The sequence below is a fragment of the Euphorbia lathyris genome, chromosome 8 (assembly GCF_963576675.1).
Source record: "Euphorbia lathyris chromosome 8, ddEupLath1.1, whole genome shotgun sequence".
In the NCBI taxonomy this organism is placed as follows: domain Eukaryota; kingdom Viridiplantae; phylum Streptophyta; class Magnoliopsida; order Malpighiales; family Euphorbiaceae; genus Euphorbia; species Euphorbia lathyris.
The window spans coordinates 26,376,752-26,404,566 of record NC_088917.1 but is presented as its reverse complement, the minus strand read 5'-3'; the positions used below and the strand labels follow the sequence as shown (position 1 = coordinate 26,404,566).

Sequence of the window (27,815 nt, the reverse complement as noted above, 5' to 3'; positions counted from 1 at the left end):
CCGTTTTTAATTATTGACTCATATATACGTAATATCTTTTTTTTGGGCCCCCTAAGATGAGGGGACCTGGGCCTTCGCCCCTTGATTCAAGGCCCAGGGCCGGCCCTTTCACTGTTTTATTCCTACCCCATTTTCTCAAAAAGAAACCCAAACCTTCTTGCAACAGCCTCAATCGACCACCACGGCCAGACCAGGACTTGACCCAGCCTCCACCGGTTACCGCAGTTCTTCGTCCAATTTGATTGAGTGCTTCTGCGGCTTGGAGGTATACAGATTAGTTTACTTTAGTTTATTTGTCTTTCGATTTGTCTTTTAAATCCCTAGAATAGTTATCCCTCATCCCTGTGAAATATGAACAATCTCTGGAAATTATGAAAAGGGCATACTGGAGTCTGGATGGAAACACAATTTTATGTATGAGTTGATAAGTATAATTTAATTTAGGATTTGGGATTTCTGGAGCTCTGTCATACTGAAGTTGTGTAATTTTTCATTGGATTACTTTGCTCCCTAAAAGCTTTAGCAAGCATGAGAAGAAGAAGATGGGATATGGCGGGCTGCTTATTTTATTTCGTTTTCTTTTCACTTTCTGCACTGTCTTTAAGCCTTTTTTCGGTCCTTTTCCAATTTGTAAATATAAGTATATATTCTTCAATTTTAAATCAATTCCACTTCAGCCTTCAAAGTTTGATTATTTTACAACTCTAATTAACTGCTATGTCGTTTGTAGTGAATTTGCTGTTGTTCATTGAAGGTGACCAAAAACTCAACATTCCTAATGTTACAGGCACCTATTTCATATTCTCTAATGGTTAGTTTTTAACCATTCTTCTCCATATGATCACTAGCTTTTGGCATTAGGTGAACAAGCTGATGAAAATAAAATATTTAAATAAAATTACACACATATTTGACGTTATGAAAATTTTGTTACTAAATACTTGAGCCCCGGGTCTTTCGGGATCTTGGTTCCACCATTGGTTGTTTCTATGAGGGTAAAATGCTATTTTGTAATTTTGAACTTTCAAAATGCTAGTTTTGTGATGTTTTTTATATAGTAGATATTTAGTCCAATTGTGCTTTTTTAGTAAACAGCCCTTCATGTTATGCCTCATAACTCGTATGTCATGACCAAAATATGCAGTCTATAGCTAAGTATGTCGTATCTTTCTTGAGGAAATTCATCTCCTTTTGGGAGTTACAAGGTAGGGCATTCCCTAATTGTTGCAGCTCCGTCCCCAGCGTCATTATTGCCTTGCTTTTAGATTATTCATCTGTACTTTCAGATTCCCTGAATTGGTGTACAATTTTGAGTTTGTGGTAATTTGGTTCGGTGTTAATTAATGAAACTAGGCCTTCTTTGTTTAGGTTGTGGCATCTCATTTCTTTTGTCTTATGGTGTTGTGCATGCTCATATAGCCAAGTGCATTTGCTGAATCAATGATCTCGATTCTAGAAATGATGGCGCTTATTTTGAATAGATTATATATGTTCCTTTCTATTCTGAACTTTTAGTTGTTAGAACCAAACTATCATCTATAATCATGAGACGGGGTTTGGTATTTAATGCATTGCATTTCATGCAAGCTTTACGATATTTTTCAACAGATATGACATTTTAATTTAGCTTTGTTTTATCATGGAAATCATTTGGTTGGATCAATTGCAATGTGATGCTTTAAGGTATTACGAAAGCATGTGCAACATAAACATGGCAATTAAAAGGTGGAATTTTGATATGTTGATGTTGTTGAATTTTGATATCTATAGTTTCCATACTTGATGTGGTATGAAATTCTCATCTTGTCTAACAGATGGATTTACTATTTATTTAACAAATCCCAGGTTAAGAGAGCTTATATTTATTTTATTTCTTCCTCTAACTTTCCCAAATCCCATGTATAAATAGTGAGAAGTGTGTGGAGAGAGTGGAAATGTCGAGCTACCTGTGGAGGAAATATGCAGACTATAAGTACACCAAGTGGGAGAGAACACTTCTCTGGGATATGATAGAGCCATTCAGGAGACCAAAAACTTTTACTCCTCTAGTCACAATTTATATTGCTGGTTTCTACACTGCAGTCATTGCTGCTGCCATCACTGAGCAACTTTACAAGGTAAAACTTGACAACTTTGCTAAATTCTTTTCCTCTCACTTCTGCTGTTGGAAAGTTAATATTGTTACTGATTGCTTTGTATGTATTGGTTCGGGCTGTAGCCACATTCAAATACTTGGTTATTATATTTCAAGTGTTCTTTAGGGTTACAATGGTAGAAAAGGATTGAGCTAATTCATTTGTAACTCGTGAAACTGATAGACATGAGATAAATCTATTAGGGTAGCCTTTTCTTTTTATGTTGATCCTGTAAATTGCCTAATTCCAATAAATAACTAACATCATACACATGGGGCAATGGCCATGATGATGTAATGTAGCAATGAAATGACTTTGTTTTAAATTGCAATCTTTAATGTTGTTGTTTATAGGAAATTCTATGGATGTTATAGATCAACTGATCAAGATAGAAGATCAATATGTTTGAGCTTGTCTATGAGAAACATACTCTTAGTAATGCCCCTGCTTTCAAAGAATTTGACTTGGGTTTTGAGAAAGAGAACAAACTTTGAATACTTATAATTCCAGTTCTTTTTTACTTTTAAATTATCTCCGGTGCCGATAGGGAATTTATTTGGATAATTCTAAATTGACTGTTGTGTCATATTTTCTTACTTGGTTGATTTGTAAACCTTCACCAAACGTTTAAGGGATAAATCATTTTGTGGCCCTTGATCTTTTTGATTTTTGTTGATTATGCTCGTGAGCCTTGGCAGAGGGCGAGCCTTGGCGCAACGGTAAAAACGTTGTTGTCGTGTGACCAGAGGTCACGGGTTCGAGTCTTAGGAGCGGCCTCTTGCCAATTAAATTGGCAAGGGAAGGCTTGCCCCCAATACACCCTTGTGGTGGGACCCCTCCCCGGACCCTCGCTCAGCGGGGACGCGTAATGCGACCGGGCCGCCCTTTTTTTTATGCTCGTGAGCCTTGGCGCAACGGTAAACGTTGTTGTCGTGTGACCAAGAGGTTACGGGTTCGAGTCTTAGGAGCGGCCTCTTGCCAAATAAATTGGTAGGGGAAGGCTTGCCCCCAGTACACCCTTGTGATGGGACCCCTCCCCGGACCCTCGATCAGTGGGGAACGCGTAGTGCACCGGGCAGCCCTTTTATGCTCGTGATATTTCTATTTGACACAGAGAATCCTCGGCCAATTATAATCGCCCACATTAACCCTCAGATTACTTGAAAAGTTAGCTTTGAGCATTAAAGTTGGTTAAGAGTGCATTACTTATTTCGTCTGCATTTGAAAATTGCAGTTTTGGAAGTATAAAAATTTCAGATTCATTAGTCACTTGTTTCCAAATCTAGTTTGATTTTCATATCTAAGTGTATTGTGTTTAGAATTGACCGAGAGTTCAATATCTCAAATTGAGAGATCAAGGGATAACCAACAAAAATAATAAACAAAAAGGATCAGGGGCTTGAGGATGCACTTTCCCAATCTTTAAACTGGATTCTGCTGGCTCATCAAATTTACTTTACGAATTTTGTTTCTCTGTACGTCCTAGCCGGGTAGGGCTGTAAATGAGCTGAGCTGCTCATGAGCGGCTAGGTGTTCGGCTCGACAAAATTTGACCGTGTTCAGCTCGATTTATAACTAACCGAGCTTGAGCACAGAGAAAATCGGCTCGAAAGCTTGCGATATAGGTTCATGAACAAGCCCATGAACAAGATCGATTATAATGTTCATGAACACGCTTGGGAGCAAGCTTGGTTCGATTATTTTTCTTAATAATAATATTTCTATAAAGGGGCAAAGGTAAAACAATCTACTTTTGTGTAAACTTTAGTCTTGTAGGTTCCAAAACTATGTAGTTTGGTGTTAAAAAAATTTCAAATGAACATAATTAATAAGTTGTCCACGGGTGAAGTTCATGAACAAAATTAACGAGCAGCTCACGAACAAGATTTTGAGCTTGAGCTTGTCAATTTTCTCATGAGCAGGCCAAAGCTCGGCTCGGCTCGGCTACAACCCTATAGCCGGGGTTTGGGATCGACCCTGTGATATCATATCCTGGTACTCCAAGGAACGCGGGGGGATATGTCTTGTTGATTTGCTCATATACAAGTCTTAATGCACATCAGCTCTCTGTCATCTATCCACATTGTTTCTGTTCTGAGCGATCTACAAATTAGCATTTCTGCTAAATGATTTTATTATATCAATAATGTATTATACCCAAAGTTGTAGGTTTCCGTGGTCTAAAGGCGTTAAAATTCGTCTGACATCCCTTGTTTGAATGTAGTATCTAATGAAAGAAATGTGGTTATATTATTGAGCAGGAGAAGTACTGGGAAGATCACCCTGGTGAAGAAGTGCCCCTCATGAACCCTAAATTCTACGGTGGTCCTTGGAAAGTGTATAGGGGAGAAGTTCCAATCAGTAAGTGAAAATGTAAATCCCAGAGGTTAGATTTTAGCAAACACCTATTTCCTATTTGCTTCACCTTAACCTTAAACCCAATTTGATGCTTTCTGTAAAGCTTGTTTAGATCCTTTTTGACTTGGAATTATGATATCCTGGTGTGTCCATCAACTATATTATATATCAATTGCCAATACATTATTATAACCTATGAGATTTGCGCTTTCCATTTAGGCATATTAAATATAATTATTTGTATAACTAATAAACAACATTGTTCACACCAAAGTGGAAAAAAGGCATCATTTTGAGGACCTTGATTTTTCAGTTTTTATATGTTTCATTTATTTGACATATTGAATTTTTGGTTAAATTATAATTCTACTTGTTAAGTTCTTCATTACCTCAAAAGTTAATTTTATTAAAACATTTCATCTGCATTTGAAATTCCACTTTTAACATATCGAAAGTAGCTTATTACAAATTTCTTTCTTATAGTCACAATAGACATAAAAAGGAATTTTCAAGCTGTAATTTAACTGCTGGTGAAACGAGCATCACAATTTCAATTGAATATAATTTTTACAACTAATTTTTCAAGGAATCAAGAGCTCAATGTGTATAGGGTTGTAAATAAGTTGAACTGCTCGAGCAGTTTGACATTTGGCTCGATAGAAAATCGATAGTATTTGGTTTGATTTATAATCAAGTTGAGCTTGAGTATAATTTTGAGGCTCAATTTGCAAACGAGTCAAGCATGAGTAAGGTGAAACTCGATTCGACGCTCGTGAGCAGATTCAATTTTAAGTTTGTGAACAAGTTATGAGCAACCTCGTGAGCAAGTTCGGTTCGATTTTTTTTTATAATAACAGTAATTTTATGAAAAAAGAAATGTAAATTTGCATAGTTTTGTGTGAAATTTTTGTAGGCTTAATACCTTTCCAACCCCCAAGTTGTTCTAATAGTGCGACCCCCGAACTTAGACTTATGACAACTAACATTCTCAACTTGTTTATTTGGAACAAATAATACCTCAAGTTGCTCAATTGGAACAAATAACTCCTCAAGTTGTTTACTTAGAACAAATAACCTCTAAACCAAAAAAAAAAAAACATTCAACATAATATTAAATTAGAAATAAAAGATTTTCAAAACATTAACTAAATGGTAAACGAATGGGTAAATAATTTATTAGTCCCCTAGTTTTTACTTAACACATTGTTTAGTCCTCATATTTTGAAAAACACATTATAAAGTCCCTAGCTTTTGCCAATATTAACCCTTTGGTCCTTTTGTTTAGTTTTTTTTAGACTTGTAATCATTATATTTTAGCATAAACACATATATATATATAAAATAACAAAGTAACATTGTCAACTTGTATTGTACTGTGGTTGTCCTAAAAGCTAAAATATATTCGGCTAAAAATCTAAAAAAAAAATAGATAAAAGGACCACAAGGTTAATATTGGCAAAAAATAGGGACATTAAAATGTGTTTTTCAAAATAGGAGAACTAAATAGTGTGTTAGTTAAAAACTAGAGGACTAAATAGTATGTTAGTTAAAAACTAGGGGACTAATAAATTATTTACCCTAAAAAAACTTCCGAAATCACAAATATTAACCTATTTGAAGGGTTATTTGTTCCAAATAAGCAAGTTGAGGAGATTAGTTGCTACAAGTCTAAGTTCGGGAGTCAGTTGCAGTATTGAGATAACTTGGGGGACTAAGAAGGTATTAAACCAATTTTTATAGGCTTTAAAATTACATAGCTTATAAACATAATTAATGAGCTGTTTACAGGTAAAATTTATGAACAGAATTCACGAGCTGCACACGATCCAATAAACTGAGATCGAACAAAATGTTAAGATCGAAGTTCGAGCTTGCCTATTTTCTGCCGAGCATGAGTTTGACAAAGCTCGTCTGACTTGATTATAACCTTATAACTTTAATTTGTAAATTGATGTATTAAATTAGAAGATCATTAGAGGGTTTGATCTAGGTGCAAGTAATAGTTCCATTTTATAGCTTATGATATCTAGATCCGAAATTGTCCCATGTATCCTTATATTGATACATGGCTCATAATTGCTCCAAAGTTATTTTGGCTTAATAAATCATTTGCTTCCTGAATTTGTTGAAAAAATTTAATTAGTCATGAACTTTTAAAATATTCTGATAGACCCCTCAACTTATATAAAATTTTCAATTAGCCCTCTGAATTTGCATAAAATGTAATCAATTAATCATCCGGTCGTAAAAAAAAGTAAATTAAACACGAACCATGTATTCCACGCATCTTAAAATGTTATTACATAATTCAAAAATAAAAAAATGAAGTTATTACTTGCTCAACTATAAAACTTGTCTTCTCTAATATTAGAACTGTATACCCCGATTTTGGTCGTTTTTACTTTTTTTAAGACTCGTGCAATATATCTTCCGCATTTAACTTATTATTTTTCTTTTTTGCAACCGAGTGATCAAGTGATTACATTTTGTGCAAGTTTAGGGGGGCTAACTGAATATTTTATGCAAGTTGAGGGAGCTATCAGGACACTTTAAAAGTTCAGAAGGCCAATCAAGCTTTTTAGATAAATTCAGGAGATAAATGATGTATTAAGCTTACCAATTTTTTTAGGGTATTGCTAAATACCGCCCTTAATTTCCGTTTCACCGCACTGTTTTGACCATTTTACCCTTGCCACTTTTTTTCCCCCTAAAACCTTCAAAACTCTCTCTAGTTTTCTCTCCCGAGCACAAATCCCGGATTTGAAAAAAATGGATCAAAACATTCCCGAAGACAATGAGTTCGAACACGAGGTAATATTACGAGAATTAAAAACGTTATTTAGCATTTTTTTATTTTTTTTTATTCGATTTTTGCCTGGGCGGGTGGCGAATACCACCCGTTCCTTAGGCCGAACGGATGAACTACCCGTTCGGCCTAAGGAACGGGTGGTAATCGCCACCCGCTCCACCCATGGAACGGGTGGTACGCGCCACCCGTTTCACCTATGGAACGGGCAGTACGCGCTGCCCGTTTCCACCTATGGTGGAACGGGTAGCCTGCCCGTTCAGGCAAAAATGGGCAGAAATTGCCCCGAATTAATTTCGAACGGGAGAAATAGCCCCGAAGTATTTTTTTTGTAATTTTAATGTAAATTTTTCGTATATTCAGGTACCGATAGAAGATTGGAACCCCGATAACATTGATTATAGTTCGCGTTTTATAACGGATACCGTTTTCCCCTGCAGTCAGGATGCTATTGATTGGGTAAAAAAGATAGCTATTCAGAATGGGTTTGAGCTTGTAATATCTTCGCACAAAAATGGGGGAAAACAGAAGTTGTTGCGCTGTTCACGGGGTGAACGATATAGAGGTGTTGTGAAAAATGATGAAGATCCTGCAATTAGGAAAAGTAAAACTAAAGCGTGCCGCTGTAAATTTCAGATTAAAGCCTATCAACATGCAGACCTTTCGGGATGGGGGATAAAGGCTAAGGCTGGGTTAACTGGAATGCATAACCATACAATGCGTATGTATCCAGAGGGAAGTCGGCAAATGAGCGGACTCAGTATCGCATCTAAACAAATTGTGCGTGATATGTCTTCAGCTCAAGCAAAGCCTTGTGCTATTTTAGCAGCAGTTAAAGAAAAACACCCAGAGGACAACTCAGTAATTAAACACATATATAATTACAGGGACAAAATGAGGAGGGACGCGTTTGAAGGTAGAGACCTGGCTAGTCAATTCTACCATATTGCTGTGGAGAACAAATATGTCAATTACACACAGGCTGATTCAGGTGTGATAACGCATGTGTTCATGGCACATCCAGAGTCAGTTGATATGTTCAGGACTTACCACTGGTACATCGGCATTGATTCAACGTACAAAACAAACAAGTACAAAATGCCGTTTGTTGAGATTGTTGGGATGACGCCATGCAATAATAACTTCAAGATAGCGTATGTTATTGTTAAAGACGAGACCGAAGGGAGCTATCGTTGGATTTTGCAAAGGCTGAAGATTTTGCTTGGGGATGATCTTAACCCGACCGTTGTTGTTAGTGACAGGGAGCTTGGGTTATTAAAGCCGATACAAGAAGTTTTTCCACAAGCAGCGCACTTGCTATGCACTTGGCATATAAATAAGGATGTGGAAGATCGTGTGTATAGAATCATTGGAGATAAAGGTCTTGCCTCTAAATTCAAGAATGGCAAATGGAGAACAATATTAGAATGCATGTACTGATCCTCACAATCTGATGGAGTATGTGCTGGAGTGAATACAGACAGTATAACGACGGACGACTGGGGAAAAGAGTCCCAAATACCCTGCACCATCACAGCTGGCACCTCTACACGATACTTCAAACTGGTCCACGGGCGAACAGCCTTAGAAGGCTGCAATATCGGTCTAGGAATGGTCTGCACATGTCCAAGCTGTCGAAGGCATCGCCCCGGCATGTACGGCTCGATCACATCCCGATACCGTATCCATCCAGAATATAGAGTCCTCGGGGTCTCAGTAATGGCATCAGGGCCATACGGCATCCACATGACCTACAGATGTATAAAATTACATTAACACATACAAGTAATACACAAATTTGTTTTAATTGAACAGTATTTATAATTATAAAGCAAGTATACCTCATCTGCTGTCAACACATCAAGCCGGGCACGAAATGCTCTCAGCCGCTCATCGCTCTTCTCCATCGATATAGATGGCCACAACGAAGCCCTAGGAAGATCCGGGTCAACTGTAACTGCCTCTCGATGTGGCCTGAAGCAAGGAAAATACTCGTAAATCCAGGACTGGAGCAATGTCATACAACCCATCATCTGCCCACAATCTCCTCTAGTAGCAATACCAAGATGACGGTATAGATATGCTAGTGCAGCTGATCCCCAAGAAAGTCCAACGGCTCCAGTCGCCGAGTCCTGCACCTCTAACAGACAAGAAGGTCGGATGCGGTCACCACTCTTGTCTACGAACAAGGTGGAACCGAGCATCAGCCACGTCCAAGCTATAGCCTGGGTCTCAGAAATCCGATCACCTCTACAGTGCTCCATGACGGAAGCGGCTCGTATACCACCAGAAGCATAATGACGGGCATCTAACTGAACCCGAGTCACCCCAAACAAATCCATCACGCACTCCTTAAGCTCATCAACAATCGCATCAGCAGTCACCATGGCACCATCTACGGGGATGCGCAATATCTCCCACACATCATGCATCAAAATGGTCATCTCGCCAAATGGCATGTGAAATGATGACGTGTCTGGCTGCCACCGCTCTACAAATGCCGTGATCAGAGCAGCATCTATGTGACTGTGCATAATACCAGGTAAATGGAACAAGCCAGATGACTCGATATGCGACTGAATCGTCCGGGAAGAACCACTGTACCATAATCTCAGCTTCGTGCAATACCCTGATCTGGTATGACACCTAAGGACGCCCCTATCCTGACCGGTCCATATAGCACATGCAATATGTCCCAAAAAGCTCGGGATCACAGCACCATCAAATGGACCCCCGGGGACGGGGTCCTTCACAACCCAGTCATCCTCTACACTCCTCGATCGCTTGCTGCTACCTGAAATTACAGCAAACGGTTTACATTAATTTTTTAGTATATTTTTCAATAATCACGATTAACACAAATACAAATAAACACATTTTTTAATTTCTCTTACCAGAAGAAGATGCTGCGGTAGAAGAAAATCGTCCGTCTCGACCCCTCGTCACAACGCCATGATCTATGGGGATAGTATCAGCACTAGGACGATGCATAGAAGCATCCCCGTCCATATCTATATCAGCCGCCTCATCCCGTCCCTCAGCACGCTCCGCCTGTGCAGCATGTGCCCTCCGGGCGTCCGCCATGAACCGCTGCTGCTCCTTCCGGTCCCGCCGAGCAGATGCAGTAACAGGACGTGAAGACGTGCGTCTAGGGTCAGCTCCCTCCTGATCCTGTAATATTATTTATTTATAAGGTATATTCAATTTAACATAATTTTTTTTTCTATACGTTCGGGTCTGCCTACGCCCGGTCCGTGCAATTTTTTTAAAAAAAAAATTCAAAATTTGCCCCTTTTTGGCCTGGGCGGGTGGTTTACCCTATGGTCCAAACGGGTGCGGCGCACCAGTCGGCCTTAGGGCCGACCAGTGCGCCGTAAACGTTTGGCCCTTAGGCCAAACGGGTGGCGCATGCGCTCCACCATAAGGTAGAGCGCATGCGTTGTACGCGTTCCACCTTAAGTGGAACGCGTACGACGAGCGACCCACCCCATGGTGGAGCGCATGCGCCGCGCGTTTCACCTTACGGTGGAGCGCGTGCGCCGTGCGATCCACCATAGGGTGGATCGCTCGACACGCTCCATCTCCACCTACGGTGGAACGCATAGTTCATGCGTTCCACCGTAGGTGGAGATGGAGCGTGTCGCCCGCCTAGGCCAAATTCTGGGATTTTAATCCCGAATTTCGGTCCGATTACTCACGATTTTGATAATTTTTTTTATGGAAATACTTACCGTAATACCCATGTATCCTTTGCCGATGCCTCCTCTTCGTGCCATCTCGTTTTTGGTCGGTTTTTTTTAGAATGAAAAATAAGTTGAGAGGATTTGGAATTTTCAAAACTTATATTTGAAATAATGAGAAGGGTAAAAAGGTCAATACAGGGCGGTGAACCGGAATTTTAGTGCGGTATATAGTCGCCCACTTTTTTTTTACCTTAGGGTATATAGGCAAATTTCAACTTCATCCTTTAAATTATGAATCTAATAACCGTCTACACACCTTACATTCTTCCCTCCTAACCATATAAAAACCATCAATCTCCACAAATTTCTCCTCCCTTTTCGTTCCCATTTCTCCAAACCCCATTCTCTCTCTCTATCTAATCTGATCTCTCTCTCTCTCTCTCTCTCTCTCTACATGATTCCACAATGACAACATATGGAACAATCCCCTCAGAACCCCACACAACAATATCAAATCCAAAAGAAAAACTAGAATCAAGCCTGGGAACAAGAAGACCATGGAAGGAGCTCATGAACATCTCCTCCTGCAACATCCCTGCCGATTTCGACGAATCTCTTGACAGAATCAGAACAAACATTTCATACTTCAGATACAACTACATCATAATCATACTATCAATTCTGTTCCTGAGCTTGTTATGGCATCCGATTTCGCTCATCGTGTTCATACTCATGATGTCTGCCTGGTTGTTCCTCTATTTTCTCCGGGATGATCCGTTGATCATGTTTGGGGTTTTGATGGATGATAAAATGGTAATGGGAGTTTTGTTGGGTGTAACTGTTGTTCTTCTTTTTTTTACGGATGTAACTAATAATATTGTGTCTGCACTGGTTTTAGGGGTTGGGGTAGTTTGTGTTCATGGAGGATTTAGGAAGGTAGATGATTTGATGTATATGGGGGGAGGAGGAGATGAGGAGCAGGGGTTTTAATCGCTTAAACTTCCTCTTAAAAATCCAGCTTCTTCTTCTTTTTCTGTATCCTAAATCATCCATCATTTTATTTTGTAGATTTTTTTTTTCTTAAATTGTTAGTTTTGTTGATTATTTTGATTTCGGTGGATGAAGTTATTTTTTCTTTCATTTTAATACGTTAAGCCTCTCGTCTCTTAATTTTGATCATATTGAGCCTTTGATTAAAAGTGTCAACAACAAATTACTGGATCATAATCGGTTGGATCCATACCGGAACAACTCATTTACTAAATGGGTTGGTATGATATACGTTATTTATTAAACGAATTAACACGGGTTGACTTGTTTAATTGAATTAATTAAATGAGTAAAATATAGATAAAAAAATTATATGCAAAGAGGCGAATATTAGGGAAAAATCGATAAAAACGCTTTTCTCGGTTTTTTTTGTCAAGTTTTTCGTTTCTTTCATTTTTTTTATATTTCCCGATTCCTTTATTCTATTTTTTTTGGGTTTTTTCGTTTCTTGTTTTTTTTTTCTGTTTCTCCTTTTTTCTTTCGTATGTTCATTTTTCTTGATTTTTGTAGTATTTTTTTTTCTCATTTTTTATCTTTCGATATCTTTTTTTAAGTTTCCTGATTTTTTTCATTTTTTCATTTATTTTCCAGTTTCAATTTTTCTGGATTTTCATTTTCCTATTTTTCAGGGTTTTCCCCGTTTTAAATTTAAATAGACTAAACAGGCCGACACAATTAACCCATTAGCCAATCTGTTTCTTATGGGTTATATGAATATTTTGATGGGTCATGATCGATTTTGACACCCCTACCTTTAATGACTAGCTAAGGTTTGAACATAAACCTCGTGTAATATAGAACTTTATTCATTTTCAAATTTATATTTTTATCTTTAATGTTTGATTTATCTATAAACAAATGATAAAAATCTCATTTTCAATTGTAAAAAATATAATTTCAGATATAAGTGAAATGAATAATGTTTTTTAATTGATCTGAATTTGATACTGATTGAAACATTTTATCCATACTTGATTCTTATATTACAGGAATGAGGTATAAAAATATCTCTAAATTATGCAATTAAAGATCTAATATTAATAAATTGGACCAATTTGAACATTATTAACGAAACTCTCTTTTCAGTCACAGATATTTTTATTTTTATTGTAAATATGCATTATGTTATTACTCAGGAGTAACAGATCAAATACACGTATATACACATGAATTTTTTTTTTGTCTCGCGTTATGTGTAAGAGTGAACAATTAATGTAATCATGTGTTATGTGATGGAAGGTAATTTGAATGAGATATTGTAATGGTTTTTCCTCACGAGTCTCAAGTCGTTGTAAGGACTACTATAAGGGTGTGACTCTTAAAGCATGAACTGTAAAAACAAAACTTCACTATACATAATATTGAGACGAGTCGCAGACGAGGTCGCTCTCTTTAAGACGTTTGTGGAACTACCTTCAGTAAGTGGAAGCAGTGTGAATTCCGATCACCTCTAGGATAAAACAGCTCACTCAATGGAAATACGAGTTCGTATTGCACAGTACGAACTCGGTCTGACTACACTTAAATTATTGCTCAGTTTTGATTTTCAGAAGCAAAAAGTAATTAAAGAATTCTGAATATTAATTCCAAAATTAAATTAATTAAATAAGAAATATAATATAGAGTCTACACCACACTAATCCAAACCGGGACGGATCGGTCAGTCGATCGGATGGTGGAGCGTGGTGGTCAAACATCAAGTATGTCCTCAACCTTTTATAAAAGTGGAGTATCCCTTAGGGCACATCCAAGTATACGAGGACCTTCTTTATAAATATCACTTCAAAGTGATTTTCAAGCAATGCATGATGTATTTCTATAAATCTTTAAAGACAAAGCTTTATGAGTTTTTTTCATAAATTCAATTTGGGTGAGTGATCTAATCCAACAGTGAGTAATTAATTACCATTAGGACCAACCAGTCCCTAGTCTGTGTCTAGGTTCCTCTCGTTACTAGTACTTGTCTCCTACTACTACGTGGTGAGGTATCATGTATGTTGCTTGTTACTATAGGTTGATGTGATGGTTTTCCATATGATATGTGCTGGTCTGCTTCAACTATATATCTTTGATATACAGTATGTATCTAACTTTGCGCATGCAATTATTGCAAACATATTTATTTATACTTTTTGGTTGGCTTTTTTTGTGAAGGAACAAGTAAGTGTCATATGGTTTCAAAGAGTTGGCTTCATGATATTCTACACGTATTGGATAAAAAAAAATTAAAATTTAAATATTTCATCAAGTTTTAAAGGAATTTTATCCATAAATCTATTTTGAAATTGTAAAAAACGTAAAAAAAAAAAATTATTTCCGAACCAATATATATGCAATTGGTGTAGAACACGAGAACTAAATGTCTATTTTCATAATGATGTTTAAAATTGGTGTCATTGTCAACATTAATTAAATATTTGATATTTCGGATGGGTCACTCTTGACGGGCCCGATCCAATCCAATTGACTCATTTATAATATTATAAATAGGGAGAGATTGAATGAAAAGAGATAATTTTTCATTTTCTGCAAAAAAAGAAAACGTTCTTTTCATTCTTCGTGGTTGCAAATCAGACTTTTATTTGAAAATTCTACATAATAAAATGCTTATACGATTCATTCTTTTATGTGATTATGTAATTTGATTCATATTAATAATGATCTTGAACTTGATTGAATGTGTTTTAATCATTTTTAAATCAACAAATTATACCATTCACAGCATTAAAAATAAAATTATATCCATGAATGAGAATGTGACATAGAGTGGTTAAATGAATTGATATGGATAATGTGATAAAACTATAGAGACTTTCATAGAAAAATCCAAGATTATGATTGTTAGGTTCTTTGTTTCCTAGATGTGTATTCCCTATCAAATGTTAGGTGAAACAATAGAGTTAGAGTAGGAAGGTCCTTGTCCTCTTGGCCTTTGATAATTACATTCTCAACCTAAACTCTTATTATTTTATTCTGAAATTTTAATTATTATTTTATGATCTAATAATCTCAAAACATCATTGAATGCAAAAAACAATTATAATATGGTAATCCAGTATTAGGGCCCATAGATGCATTATTGCCACTTTGTTTCATTCAAGTCATCATCATAAATCACCACATTTTAGAGATGATCTGCTAAATATGTAGCATGTGTATCTAAAATAGGCAGATGAGTCATAATTTCTTTTTGTTGTTGTCATAATATATGGATTTTTAAATTTCTTCCTTCAAAATTATCTTAACAAATAATCTTAATATAAATATGGGTTCAAAGCTTATAATCAGTTGGAAAGATAAGTAGCGAAAAAATCGGATCAACTACAATCTCGTATCACTGATCAAGAATCATCCACGTAGATGCCAATCACGAAATGAAACAGTGAATCTACAAACTAAAACTAACATCAGAAACAGATAGAGGGGAGGCGCAGGAAAGGAAAGAGGCACATGAGAAAATCTAAATTCTTATTGTGTGATTAGGATTAGATGGTTTTCTATTCATAGCCCTCAGCTAGGTTATAATGCACCAACCTTAATTCTCATTCTTTAGATGGACTTGGTCCGATTCCATTTCGAGCGGATTAATTATTCGGCGAAACGATTTGCCGCTTCCATCTCTCTGTCAGCCAGGTCACTCCTAAATCTACCTGGAGCCTGGTATGGATTGAAAAATCGATTCCTCGACCATTAATCGAATAATTCCAATATCTTTCCCTCGCACTTTCAAACCTCATCTCAATCTCATCCATACTATGGAAAATAGTTCGTACGACCGATATACTATATAAAGCTCTAGTGTTATATACTCGTTGGAACCTATAGCTGCTCGATTGTGCATATATCAAACTTGGGACTATATACTTGTTGGAGATATATAATTTTTATATTTGAACATGATGGTCTCTGGTGTATGTTTTATCCTAGATTTCACATCACATCCACTGTAACAAAATCGATCTCTACAGTTCATATGTTTTTCACAAATGTGCACATGCCCATAAGTGTCCAGACAATGAAATACAGAAACTCTTAATATGTGAACTTAATAGATTTATTTTCCTCCTACTTTATTTCTTCCATCACGGTCTAACTCGCTTCTATAGTCAGGTTCTTTTTTGTTGGAATTATCACATCAACCTAAAGATGACCCTTCCAAGATAGCCACATCAGATTATATTTCTAGAATAAGTTAAGGGTCTTAAGGACAAGAAGTGTCTAGAAATTATGATTTCATGATGTGAGTCTCACATTAGGAAAAGGCTGAGATCGTCTTTTTTCCATCTTGTGGTCGCTAAAGCACAAATTGTATGAAACATGTGTTATGGTGTTTTAATTCTTTCTTGGAAAGAGGAGCACGTCTCTCATATTAATGTTGAAACACCTTTCCACATGATTTTGATTTGACAAAATTATTTAAGTTAATCCATGATTAAGAGGCAATTAAATTTAAGTGCTTTGATTTAATTGTACTAATATGTTTGTTCAATGTTGAGTATAAGTATAAATGAAAACAGAAATAAAAAGTAAGACAGGACGAAGTCAGCATGAGAACACAGCACAAGCTGAGTGAAGTGAACTCACCACGATAGAAGAAAAGTCATCTTCAGAACAAATACTTAAAGATGAAGCTGACCAAAGAAGCTGAGTGGAACGCAACTCAATATCGAAGAAGAGAAGTCTTCCTCTAAACTAATGCTTGCAGACGAATCTGACCACGGAAGCTGAGTAAGAATATGACTCAGAAACAAAGAACAAAAGCAACGTCAATACAGTCAAGCTGAGTGTTCGTCAGGACAGCGCGAATGTTCCGTTTGCTAGAAGACAAGATCCGACAACTTTCTGCACCAATAATAGAAACCTTGGAATTACGCATAGAGTCAATTTCGAGATGCATGGATCAACTGTCCGTTAGCTAAAATATGAACTGGCACTAGAAGACGCACCTGCGGGAAGAAGACAAGCCTGACGCCTGCTAATCTCAGACGACATGATTGGCCTTCAAATCTAAAGCTGACCAGAACAATGACGCAATAGATCCGTTTGAATCCAACGGATAAATTCCAGATTCAAATCATTAGAGCTTTAGACCTCAACTATAAAAGGACAAGTTCATTCTTGGATCCTTTGCCGATTGCAGAAATACAAAAAGAGAAAAGAGCATATACATACAAAGCACATTCAAACAAGAAAAAGATCTTACACCAAACTTCCATTTCTGTGTAAAAGCTAGATTGATTTTGTAATCATCTAAAGTGTTCTTCATCTAGAAAGAACAAGTTTGTATCAATTGTAAAATTGAGAGAGTTGTGCTGAGTACTCGGTTTTAAGTACTCAGCGGTAGAGAAATCTAGGTGTTCGGTTATAGCACTTAGTAGGAGTTGAGTAGACGAATAGAGGAAGGTACTCTTGCATATTCAACTGCCTTATAAACGGTTTGTGCTCTACCTTTAAAGAGCTCAGTATTGGATTGAAAAAGCCCGGAGGGACTCTGGAGACTGGACGTAGGCGGAGAGGCCGAACCAGGATAAGTCGTGCTGAGTAATTTCTAACTCTCTCTCAATATATCTATATATGTGTTTCTTGATTAAATTGCTCAGAATATAGATTGTAAAAGCTGACACTGAGTAATCTTGGTGCTGAGTTGGAAGCTGACCTCAAGTGTTAATTCCCAACTCACAAGTAAAACAGTTCTAGTTAGCATCTGACTAAAGCTGTCTTACATCTCTCGGTCGTGCTGACCTAAACGAAGTTAAGTAACTTAAAGAATCAATTAAGTTAGCATAATTAAAAGAAAAAGTTACATTAGTTCCTAACCCCCCCTTGGAACTAATCACACGGGACTAACAAGTGGTATCAGAGCTAAGTAGCCCACTACTCAAAGATATAACTATCTTGAGCTGATCCCGATAAATGGCTGAGAACAGCACTCGTTTCCTTCCACGAAATCAAACAACACAGATACTCCCTGAGGGATTATCAATTAGTCGGCCTCCCTTGTTTTTCGGTTCAAATTATACATTTTGGAAAAACAGGATGAAAAACTTTATTCAAGCTACAAACATGAGTGCGTGACTTGCAATAGTTCAAGGCCCATATGTGCCTTACAAAACAGTAGACAACGAAAAAGTTGTCAAGAGTGAAACTGAGTGGTCAGAAGATGACCTTAGAAAATTACAAAATAATGCTTCGGCTATCAATATGCTTCACTATGCGCTAGATGCTGCAGAATACAACAAAATCTCATGTTGTGAGTCAGCACAGGAAATATGGAAGAAGCTCGAAGTAACCTATGAAGGCACGAGCAAGGTCAAGGAGTCAAAGGTGAACCAACATATGAGATTATACGAGCTGTTCGAGATGAATGACAACGAAGACATCTCGGAAATGAATGCTAGATTCACCAACATCATAAATGAGCTGAAAAGACTCGGCAAGAACTTCACAAAAGAAGAGCAAGTGAAGAAGATCTTGAGAAGTCTACCCAAGAGCTGGCAAGCTAAGAAAACAGCTGTGGAAGAAGCTCAGGACTTGACCACGTACAAATATGACGAGCTGATCGGATCGCTGCTGACCCATGAGATATCAATGAAGAACTTTGAAGCTAAAGAAAAGTCAGAAGACAAGAAACAAAAATCACTTGTCATGAAAGCTGAATCAACCGAAGCTGACTCATCAGATGATGAGGAGATGGCCATGTTTACCAGGAAAATGAAGAAGCTGTTCAGAAAGAATGATAAGAACAGCAAACGGCCATTCAGACGAAGTGATAAGTATAAAGCTGAGTCCAGCGACAAATACAAAAAGGACAGCTCCAAGTCTGTCACGTGCTTTGAGTGCCATCAAACTGGGCACATTAAGTCAAGCTGTCCCAACTTAAAGAAAGAAAAGAAGGGAAGAAAAAAGGCAATGGTGGCCACATGGAGTGACAACGATGAGTCAACCTCATCAGAAGCTGATACAAATGAGACAGCAAATATATGTTTCATGGCCGATGACGCTGCTGACCAATGCCAATCTGAGTAAGCTGACCTCTCAGATGATACTGACCAAGAGGAACACTCCAATGAGGTAACATCTCTGCTCTTGCTTTAGAAATGAAATGGTTAACACCCTGAGTGATCTATATACACTGACTAAAAAGTGTAACAAGAAAATAAAGGCACTCAGCAAGCGATGTGATGAGATTGAAGAGGTCAAACTGAGTGACCTCCGATATCTTCTCCAAGACAACACTAGGCAAGATGAAAATTTAAAAGTCATGCATGGTTTTGTCTCGGAAGTCCAAACTGAGTCAAAGAAGCTTAGAAAGGACATCACAACCATACAGAACCAGCTGAGTAAATCGGCTAAGAAAGGGTTCTATCCCAATGCTGAGTATCAAGGTACTGGTCAGCATATACGGTTCACTCAGTGTGACTGTTATGGGAAAAGAAGACACACCATTGATGTGTGTTGGTATTCTCGGCGGAATATCCAATGTGACTTCTGCGGAAAGAAAGGCCATACCACTAAGGTATGTTGGCATGCTCAGCACAATCGTGCTGACCAGAAATAAAATCACTCTCAAAGGGTGACTTATTGTGACTTCTATGGTAAAGTTGGCCACACAATAAATATATGTCGTCACAAATTAAAACATGATGTAACACTTGTCTATGCTAACCAACGAGGACCCAAAAAGAATTGGGTACCTAAAGATGAATGATTCAAAATGCAGGTGAGCCTGAGGTGCGTGGAGAAGTCAAAGCTTTGGTATATTGACAGCGCATGCTCGAGGCATATGACTGGTGATGAAACTCAATTCATCACACTTGAGCGTAAACGAGGTGGAAGTGTAAGCTTCGGAGACAATAAAAAGGGTAAGATAGTCGGTTCAGGTACTATCGGAGGTAACCCTACTATTGAGTCAGTCTCCTTAGTCAGGGGTCTCAAATATAACCTATTGAGCGTAGCTCAGCTGTGTGACAGCGGCAGAAAGGTTGTATTTGATGTCACTGAGTGTCAGATACTCGAGGGAAAAATAAACAATTTGATTTTAACTGCCCCTCGTGTTGACAATGTGTACATGTTGAGTTTAGAAAAGAATTTTTCAAAAATTATATGCTTAGTGTCAAAGGAGGACAACTCCTGGCTATGGCATAGGAGACTTGGTCATGTAAGCATGGACCTCCTTGCCAAACTAGCAAGAAAGCAATTAGTTGAGGGATTGCCCAAACTTAGATTTGAGAAAGATCAATTATGTAATGCTTGTCAGCAAGGTAAACAAACGAAAAAGTCTTTTCAAAGTAAAAATATTGTCTCAACCAAGCGCCCTTTGGAATTACTACATTTGGACCTTTTCGGACCTGTCCAGCCACTCAGCTTGGGCAGTAAGAAATTTTCCTTAGTCATTGTAGATGATTTCTCTCGGTATACTTGGATCATCTTGCTGAGTAGCAAGGATGAAACATTTGAGATGTTTTCCACATTAGTCAAAAGACTTGAAACTGACAAAGACCTAAAAGTAGCTCATATTAGAAGTGATAATGGCGGAGAATTCAAAAACCAACAGTTTGACGAATTATGTGAAGTCAGTGGCATTGACCATAATTTTTCTGCTCCTAGGACTCCTCAACAAAATGGGGTTGTTGAAAGGAAGAACAGAACAATAGTCGAAATTGCTAGGACAATGCTGAGTGAAAATAGGCTTCCAAAGTATTTCTGGGGTGAAGATGTCCACACAGCATGTTATATACTAAATAGGGCTTTAGTTAGACCTATACTCAAGAAAACCCCTTATGAACTTTGGAAAGGACGAAAGCCCAACATTGGCTACTTTCGTGCCTTTGGGTGTAAATGTTTTATACTCAATACAAAAGAAAACCTTGCTAAATTCGATGCTAAAGCTGACGAAGCGATCTTTCTAGGGTACTCAACTAACAGTAAAGCATATAGGGTGTATAATAAACGAACTCAGGTTGTAGAAGAGTCGGTACATGTTGAGTTCGACGAAACTGACCCTGCAGGAAAGGTAACTCAGTCTGCCGAAGATGACCCAAGCTCAGCTTCCGCTGACCAAAATGGATCCGCTGAGTCGTCACCACAAGGGTTGACCAAAGGTAAACACGAACCCAAAATTACCTTTGCTGACCAATCTACTCCTGCAGATATTGTAGAAACACATATTCCAGACAAATCAACATTACCTAAAGAAGTTAAAATTCCAAGAGGACACTCGGAGAAGTCCATTCTTGATGCTGCTGAAAACAAGCTGATGACGAGAGATCAGCTTAGAAAATATCTCAGCAATGTTGCGTTCGTCTCAGTCCATGAACCAAAGAACTTCACCGATGCTGAGCACGACGAATTCTGGATCAATGCTATGCAAGAAGAGCTTGATCAATTCAAAAGAAATGAGGTATGGGATTTAGTCCCAAAACCTAGGAATCAAAAGACCATAGGAACTAAGTGGGTCTTTAGAAACAAATTAGATGAGCAAGGCAATGTAGTCAGAAACAAAGCCCGACTTGTAGCCAAGGCTATAGTCAGCAAGAGGGCATTGACTATGGTGAGACCTTTGCTCTCGTATCTAGGTTAGAGGCTATACATATATTATGTGCATATGCTAGTTTCATGAACTTCAAACTATATCAAATGGATGTCAAAAGTGCTTTTCTTAATGGATTTATAAACGAAGAGGTATATGTTAGTCAGCCTCCAGGATTTGAAGATCCAAAGTTTCCAAACCACGTTTATAAACTCAAGAAGGCCTTGTACAGCCTGAAACAAGCACCTCATGCTTGGTATGAGAGGTTGACCAGTTTCCTGCTGACTAGGAACTATGTCAGAGGCAAAGCTGACACAACCTTGTTCATTAAGAAAAAGGGTAAAAATACCCTGCTGGCACAAATTTACGTAGATGATATAATCTTTGGTGCTACTGACGAATCTATATGCAAAGAATTTAGTAAACAGATGCAAACTGAGTTCGAGATGTCTATGATGGGCGAACTCAACTTCTTCCCTGGACTTCAAATCAAGCAAGGGAAGAATGGCATCTTCATTAGTCAGTCTAAGTATGCCAAAGAAATGTTAAAGAAATTTGATATGGAAGAATGTAAGCCCATATCTACCCCAATGGGTACTGACACTGTCCTTTGTGCTGACGAAAAAGGTAAGTCAGTAGATAGCAAATTATATCGAGGTATGATTGGCTCCTTACTTTATCTTACTGCTAGTAGGCCTGACATTCAGTACTCAATATGTTATTGCGCAAGATATCAAGCCGACCCTAGGGAATCTCACCTTATTGCTGTAAAAAGAATTTTTAGATACTTGCAGAGCTCAGTTAATGTAGGTTTATGGTATCCAAATACAAATGACTTCACACTCATTGGATACACTGATGCTGACTATGGACGAGATAAGCTAGAGCGTAAGAGTACTTCAGGAGGGTGTCACTTCCTTGGAAGCTGTCTAGTATCTTGGTTCAGCAAGAAGCAATCATCAGTGGCCCTGTTAACAACTGAAGCTGAGTACATTGCTGCTGGAAGCTGTGTGGCTCAAGTCCTGTGGATAAAGCAACAGCTTGAGGATTATGGTGTAAGAACAGAAACAATAGAAGTCAAATGTGACAGCAAGAGTGCCATTGACTTATCCAAAAATCCAATCCAACACAGCAGGATGAAGCATGTCAGCATAAGGCATCACTTCATAAGGGATCATGTACTCAAGGGTGAGATCAAGCTGACCTACGTTCCTACAGATGAACAGCTTGCGGATATCTTCACAAAGCCTCTGGCTCGTGAGCAATTTAACATACTAAGGGAAGCTATCGATATGTCTAATCCTCTTCACTAAAATTCTATGTTTAAATTGAATGTTGAGTGATTACCATGCTGAGTGATTTGTGCTAAATTAGTAACCATTGCATGCTGAGCTAAATATGAAGTATATCACCCTATGCTGAGTAGACATACATACTGAGTGATTAACATAAGCTGAGTTACTAAGCATAACGAAATTCTTCTACGTAAAACTAACTACTCAGAATATCAAACGTTTAGAACTCCAGATACTGAGTAAATCCACTTGCACAATCAATGCTAGCACGTGTATTAAATAGCCACCTACAATGACGTAGGCGCACTAATTAGAAAACACATGCGCCGATTGTATCATAAATGCCAGAATAATTATCGATTGATTATCTCGAGGTCAAACCGCCACTTCAACGTATCAGATCAACTCGACACCTCTATAAATAGTGGACAAAATCCCACTCATACCTTTTTACACTTGAAAATTCTGGCATTAAATCTCTCTCTCTCTCTTGAATACCAATATCTCTCTAAAATCCTTGAGAAAATCATGTCTGATTCTCAAAACATCTCCGGTGGCGATTACGATCAAAATCGCTCCGATGAAAATCCTCCGTCTCCCGCTCAGCAGGAATACGTAGAGACTTCAAGTGAGTCTCAAGGTCATGGTCAGCATGACCAATCTAAGGTCAGCATCTCCGGTAAAGACCCGCAAGCTGACCAAGCAACTCCATCTAAGAAACAGAAAAAGGAGAAGGGTAAGAAACCACTGGAAAGAAACTATTCTCCGGTTTACAACAGTGTAAGGGGATACACACTACTAGAAAATGCTTGATTGTTGACGGAATTTTCTGACGGAATGAATTCCGTATTTTGACAGAATTTCGTCAAAAGGTATTCCGTCAAATATTCTGACGGATTTTTTGACGGAATGAAATTTCCGTCAAAATATTATGGCGCGAACATTCCCGCCAATTATTTCTGACATTATATTTTGACGGAATCTATTTCGTCAGACTTGTGATGCGTTCTGACGGAATTATTGACGGAATTCCGAGAAAATTAAGTAATTGATATGTAAAAAATTAATATATTTTCACTTTTTTTTTACTAAAAATCATATTATTCTAACTTAAATGCATCATTTTATGTTGGTTATAGATAGATTTATGAAAATAATATCTCTATTTGAATTTATTTTTTATTCTTAATGTGTTTAATAAATTGTTTAGACGTTAGGTGTAAAATTACGTCATTTTAGACGTTAGGGATAAAATTATAAACGTTAAGAGTATTTTTGCACTTTATCCCTTAATATTTTTATATCATTTATCATTAATTATTTGGATCTAATTTATGTTTCTCATAATTCATTTATTACACTAGTATTTAAGTGTGTTTCTACTTAAAATTATACATAATAATATTTCCGCTTGAATTTTAATTGTACTTTTGAATTTTAATTTAACTTAATCTATAACATAACTAAACCCAAATATTAATTTCCAAATTGAAATAAAAGAAAGAAAATACTTATAAAAAATTAAACATAAACTAAAGAATTTAAATTGGATTGGGTTTAAATGGCAGACCCATTTATGGATGCCTAAAGCCCACTAATTATTTTTCTGGAAACCCTAAAGCCATCTCATTCCCCTATATAAGTGACCTTATAAAACCTAATCCCTGTTTCCTATTTCTCTGAAGCCACGCTTTTTCTTCTCATTGTGGCTGTGTCTCTCGGTCTACCCTAGAATCCTTTCTCCTTTCCTCACTTCGACTAGAAACGACGGCATCTCTTTCATAATGGCGGCTCCTAATGACAAGTTTTCGACCCATCTCCTCTCTTTCGCTGTTGTTCAGAACTGATGGTCCGCCTCCACATCGCCGTTTCGTCTCCGTCTCTCCTCTTTCTCCGTTGTTCCGAACTGCTGGTCCGCCTCCACAATGCCGTTTCCTCTCCGTCTCTCCTCTTTCTCTCTTTTTCTGAACTGCTGGTCGACTCCACAGCGCACTTTCTTTTCCGTCTCAAGTGGGTTCATCTGGAAACACGTAGCCTTGTGGAGTCGATGGGGGACCAAACGATGAGTTCAACAAAACCTTTTCAATGAGCCAGGCAAGATCCATCAGGTTGGCTTATATCTTTTTGAAGTTTCATTTTTCTCATGAATTTGGGACTTTTTATAATATTAGAGAATTTTCATTTTGTATTCCTCATTTGGGATTTTTTTATGGTCAAATTCTGTAGATAGAATGTTTCTGCAAGTGGTGCACGTGGCTGATCAATATCGTTGTAGTTTCTCCAAGGGGCTGGTCGGTTTGGCACCTTTGTAAAGCTTATACATATACCCAAGAGATATTTTCTTCGCTTAAGGTACTATCCATTTCATGTCTGCTTTTTTTTTTCTTCTGTTGAATCGGATGGGACGGGTAATTTTTCTTGTGTCTTGTTTTGGTATATTTTCTTAGATCCGTGTATTTCTTCAATTCTGGAAGGATTTCTTTTGCTGTTGTTGAGATGTTGTATGATTGCATTGAAAGTTGTTGATGATGGTAGACAGAATTCGAAAATGAAGTGAATTGTGTAAAGTTGAGAATTGAGTTATGGAAATCGAATTGAAGCTACAGAGTCACGAGATCGGAGTCAATTTTCTCTTTTCTTTCTTTTTCGAGCTTATTTTTGTTTGTTTTGTTTTCTATGAAAACTTCATGATCTTGATCGGTTTAAATTTAAACGATCTGTGGATAGATCGTGATCATATTTGGTTTTCCTGTAGTGAATTGTTTTGTCCTGTGTAGCTATTGAAACTTGAGCTTTTGCCTGTGGTGATCTCTTACAACTAGTAATTTCATCAACTTGCATATTGAGCTTTGTTTCTAAGATCTGATCATTTCATGTTGCATGATCTATGGAATAAATGCAACTTTGGATGTTGTTCTTGATGATTAGAATTTTTGAATTATGATGTTTGATTTGGTTTAGATCCAAGTAAGACATTTTTTGGAATCACATACTGATCAAGCTTTTTAAATAAAGATGTTGGTTAAAGATTATCTCTAGGCCTATTATCAATTGATTTGTGGTTGAATGAGTAAATCGGACCCATCTATTCCTTAGCATGCAAATATTGATCCCTTGATGTTTGTGAAGTTGATAATCTTTCTTAAAATCAGTCAGTTTTTGGAGGCAATGAATATTTAATGCAGTTTATGAATTTTGGGTGCAGATTAAGAAAAGGGAATTAGAGTCTCCATTGGCAGAGATGGCACTTGTCTCAGGAGGAAGGTCAACACTAAACCCAGATGCCCCTCTCTTTATTCCTGCTGCTTACCGGCAAGTGGAAGATTTCTCTCCTGAATGGTGGCAACTGGTTACTACTTCAACATGGTATAGGGATTACTGGCTCAGTCAGCATCAGGACGCAAAAGGTTTCTATGATAATGCAGAGGATAATATCACTTATCTACTGTGCATCACCTATATTTGTTTGCTTGCACTTTTGTTGTCACATTGAATGTTCACATCTATTAAGGTTAGGTTAATCATTGAGGTTTATTATTATAATTTATATGGCTGCTGTTTCACAATTAGATTAGCATGAATGTATTCGTGTTCTTTCCACTAGTTCTTATAATTTGACATAATATGTTTTCTATATCAGGAAGAAAATTGGGAGGACTACGACCGGAAGAATTACCACGGCCGGAAGAAAATTGGGAGGACTACTTGTCAATCCTGCAAATGAAGGAGCTTGTCATCTTAATGGACCATATATGAGATAATACGGCTCTTGACATAAAGGGTGCAAGAGAGGTTTTTCATCAGAAATGAACTTGTGCCTGTACTTTTGAATTTTAACTTAATTGCAAGTTTTCTATCTTAGTCTAATGAGAAAGGGGTTTGAATTCTTAGTTTTTGCATTATGAGGCTTAGTGTTAGAATCGAAGCCATTTGTGGTCATTTTGGGTTTTTTGTATTTACCATTAATTAGAGACTTAATTAAAGGTACCATGGTTTTGGCATTTAGAAGTAAAAAGTCTTTATAGATATAGTTAGCTCCCTTCAATCCAAATGTTGATATTTAACAAATAATATTTGTTTTATATTTTTATTAATTATAATTATAAAACCAATGCTAATATATTATTATTTATTTTTAAAAATTTACTGACGGAAACTTCCGTCAAAAATTAGTATCCGACGAAACATTACCGTTTAATATATAACGGCAACAATTTTGACGGTTTAAACGTCAAAGAAAACGTCAGAATTTGTTGATGGAAATTTCCGTCAATATTCTGTCAGCACATATTCCGTCACTATTCCGTCAAAATACATTACCCACGCTTGTATTGCTGACGGATTTCGTTCCGTCAACATTCCGTCAGGATATCACTTTACTGACGGAAATTTCCGTCAGTAAATCATTATTTTCTTGTAGTGACAAGATCGACCATTCCCGCTGGTTCTCTAAGGGATTTGTTGAAGTTGAAAAACACTTTTGCGAATGGATTTCGAAAAATGGCTGGTTCGAGCTATTTTCTCTTCGAGAACCCACCTATCCTGAACTGGTAAAGGAATTCTATGCCAATTTAAGAGATGCTGGTGATAACAGTGACTACATGGTCACCGAGGTCAAGGGGAAGAAAATCTTCATCAATCCCCCCTATCTCGCAAAACTGCTTAAACTGAAGAATGAAGGAACCGAACTCAGGAGCACAAACGACTCCGGAAAAATCAAATACCCTGTTGAGTTCTGTAAACCCCCTGGTCACAAAGGAGAAATAGCCAGCACGTGTACGGGTCAGAATCATAAAATGGCTCATTACATCCTAACCAACTTTATATTCCCTAAAGTCAACTCCTAATCCTCCGCATCTAACTTCGAGCAGTGCTTTATCTGGCACATGCTGACCTACCAGCCACTCAACATGCCCGTTTTTCTTATCGATGCATTTCAACGCAGTACCGGCACACTCA

General features: G+C 37.5%; 3 protein-coding genes across 4 annotated transcripts; all 3 read left to right on the top strand.

Moving 5' to 3' along the window:
• The first annotated feature begins 127 nt into the window (after positions 1 to 127).
• On the top strand, positions 128 to 4,689 carry LOC136203774 (uncharacterized protein At4g29660). 2 transcript variants are annotated; one of them, XM_065995001.1, is made up of 4 exons: positions 128 to 265; positions 731 to 811; positions 1,910 to 2,117; positions 4,397 to 4,689. In XM_065995001.1, exons 3-4 carry the CDS (start codon positions 1,935 to 1,937, stop codon positions 4,502 to 4,504), a joined length of 291 nt encoding a protein of 96 aa, XP_065851073.1. In that variant the 5' UTR covers positions 128 to 265; positions 731 to 811; positions 1,910 to 1,934; the 3' UTR covers positions 4,505 to 4,689. The 2 variants fall into 2 exon arrangements, with proteins under 2 accessions (XP_065851073.1, XP_065851074.1); XM_065995002.1 differs by lacking the exon at positions 731 to 811 and having other exon boundaries at positions 137 to 265.
• Positions 4,690 to 11,447: 6,758 nt separating this feature from the next.
• On the top strand, positions 11,448 to 11,972 carry LOC136202560 (PRA1 family protein F3-like). Its single transcript, XM_065993256.1, has one exon. The coding sequence runs from the start codon at positions 11,448 to 11,450 to the stop codon at positions 11,970 to 11,972; it is 525 nt and encodes a 174-aa protein (XP_065849328.1).
• A 12,568-nt stretch (positions 11,973 to 24,540) lies between these two features.
• On the top strand, positions 24,541 to 26,897 carry LOC136204221 (protein EARLY RESPONSIVE TO DEHYDRATION 15-like). The gene is made up of 4 exons (XM_065995432.1): positions 24,541 to 24,964; positions 25,083 to 25,208; positions 26,062 to 26,367; positions 26,497 to 26,897. The coding sequence occupies exon 3, from the start codon at positions 26,098 to 26,100 to the stop codon at positions 26,347 to 26,349; it is 252 nt and encodes an 83-aa protein (XP_065851504.1). The 5' UTR covers positions 24,541 to 24,964; positions 25,083 to 25,208; positions 26,062 to 26,097; the 3' UTR covers positions 26,350 to 26,367; positions 26,497 to 26,897.
• Positions 26,898 to 27,815: the final 918 nt, after the last annotated feature.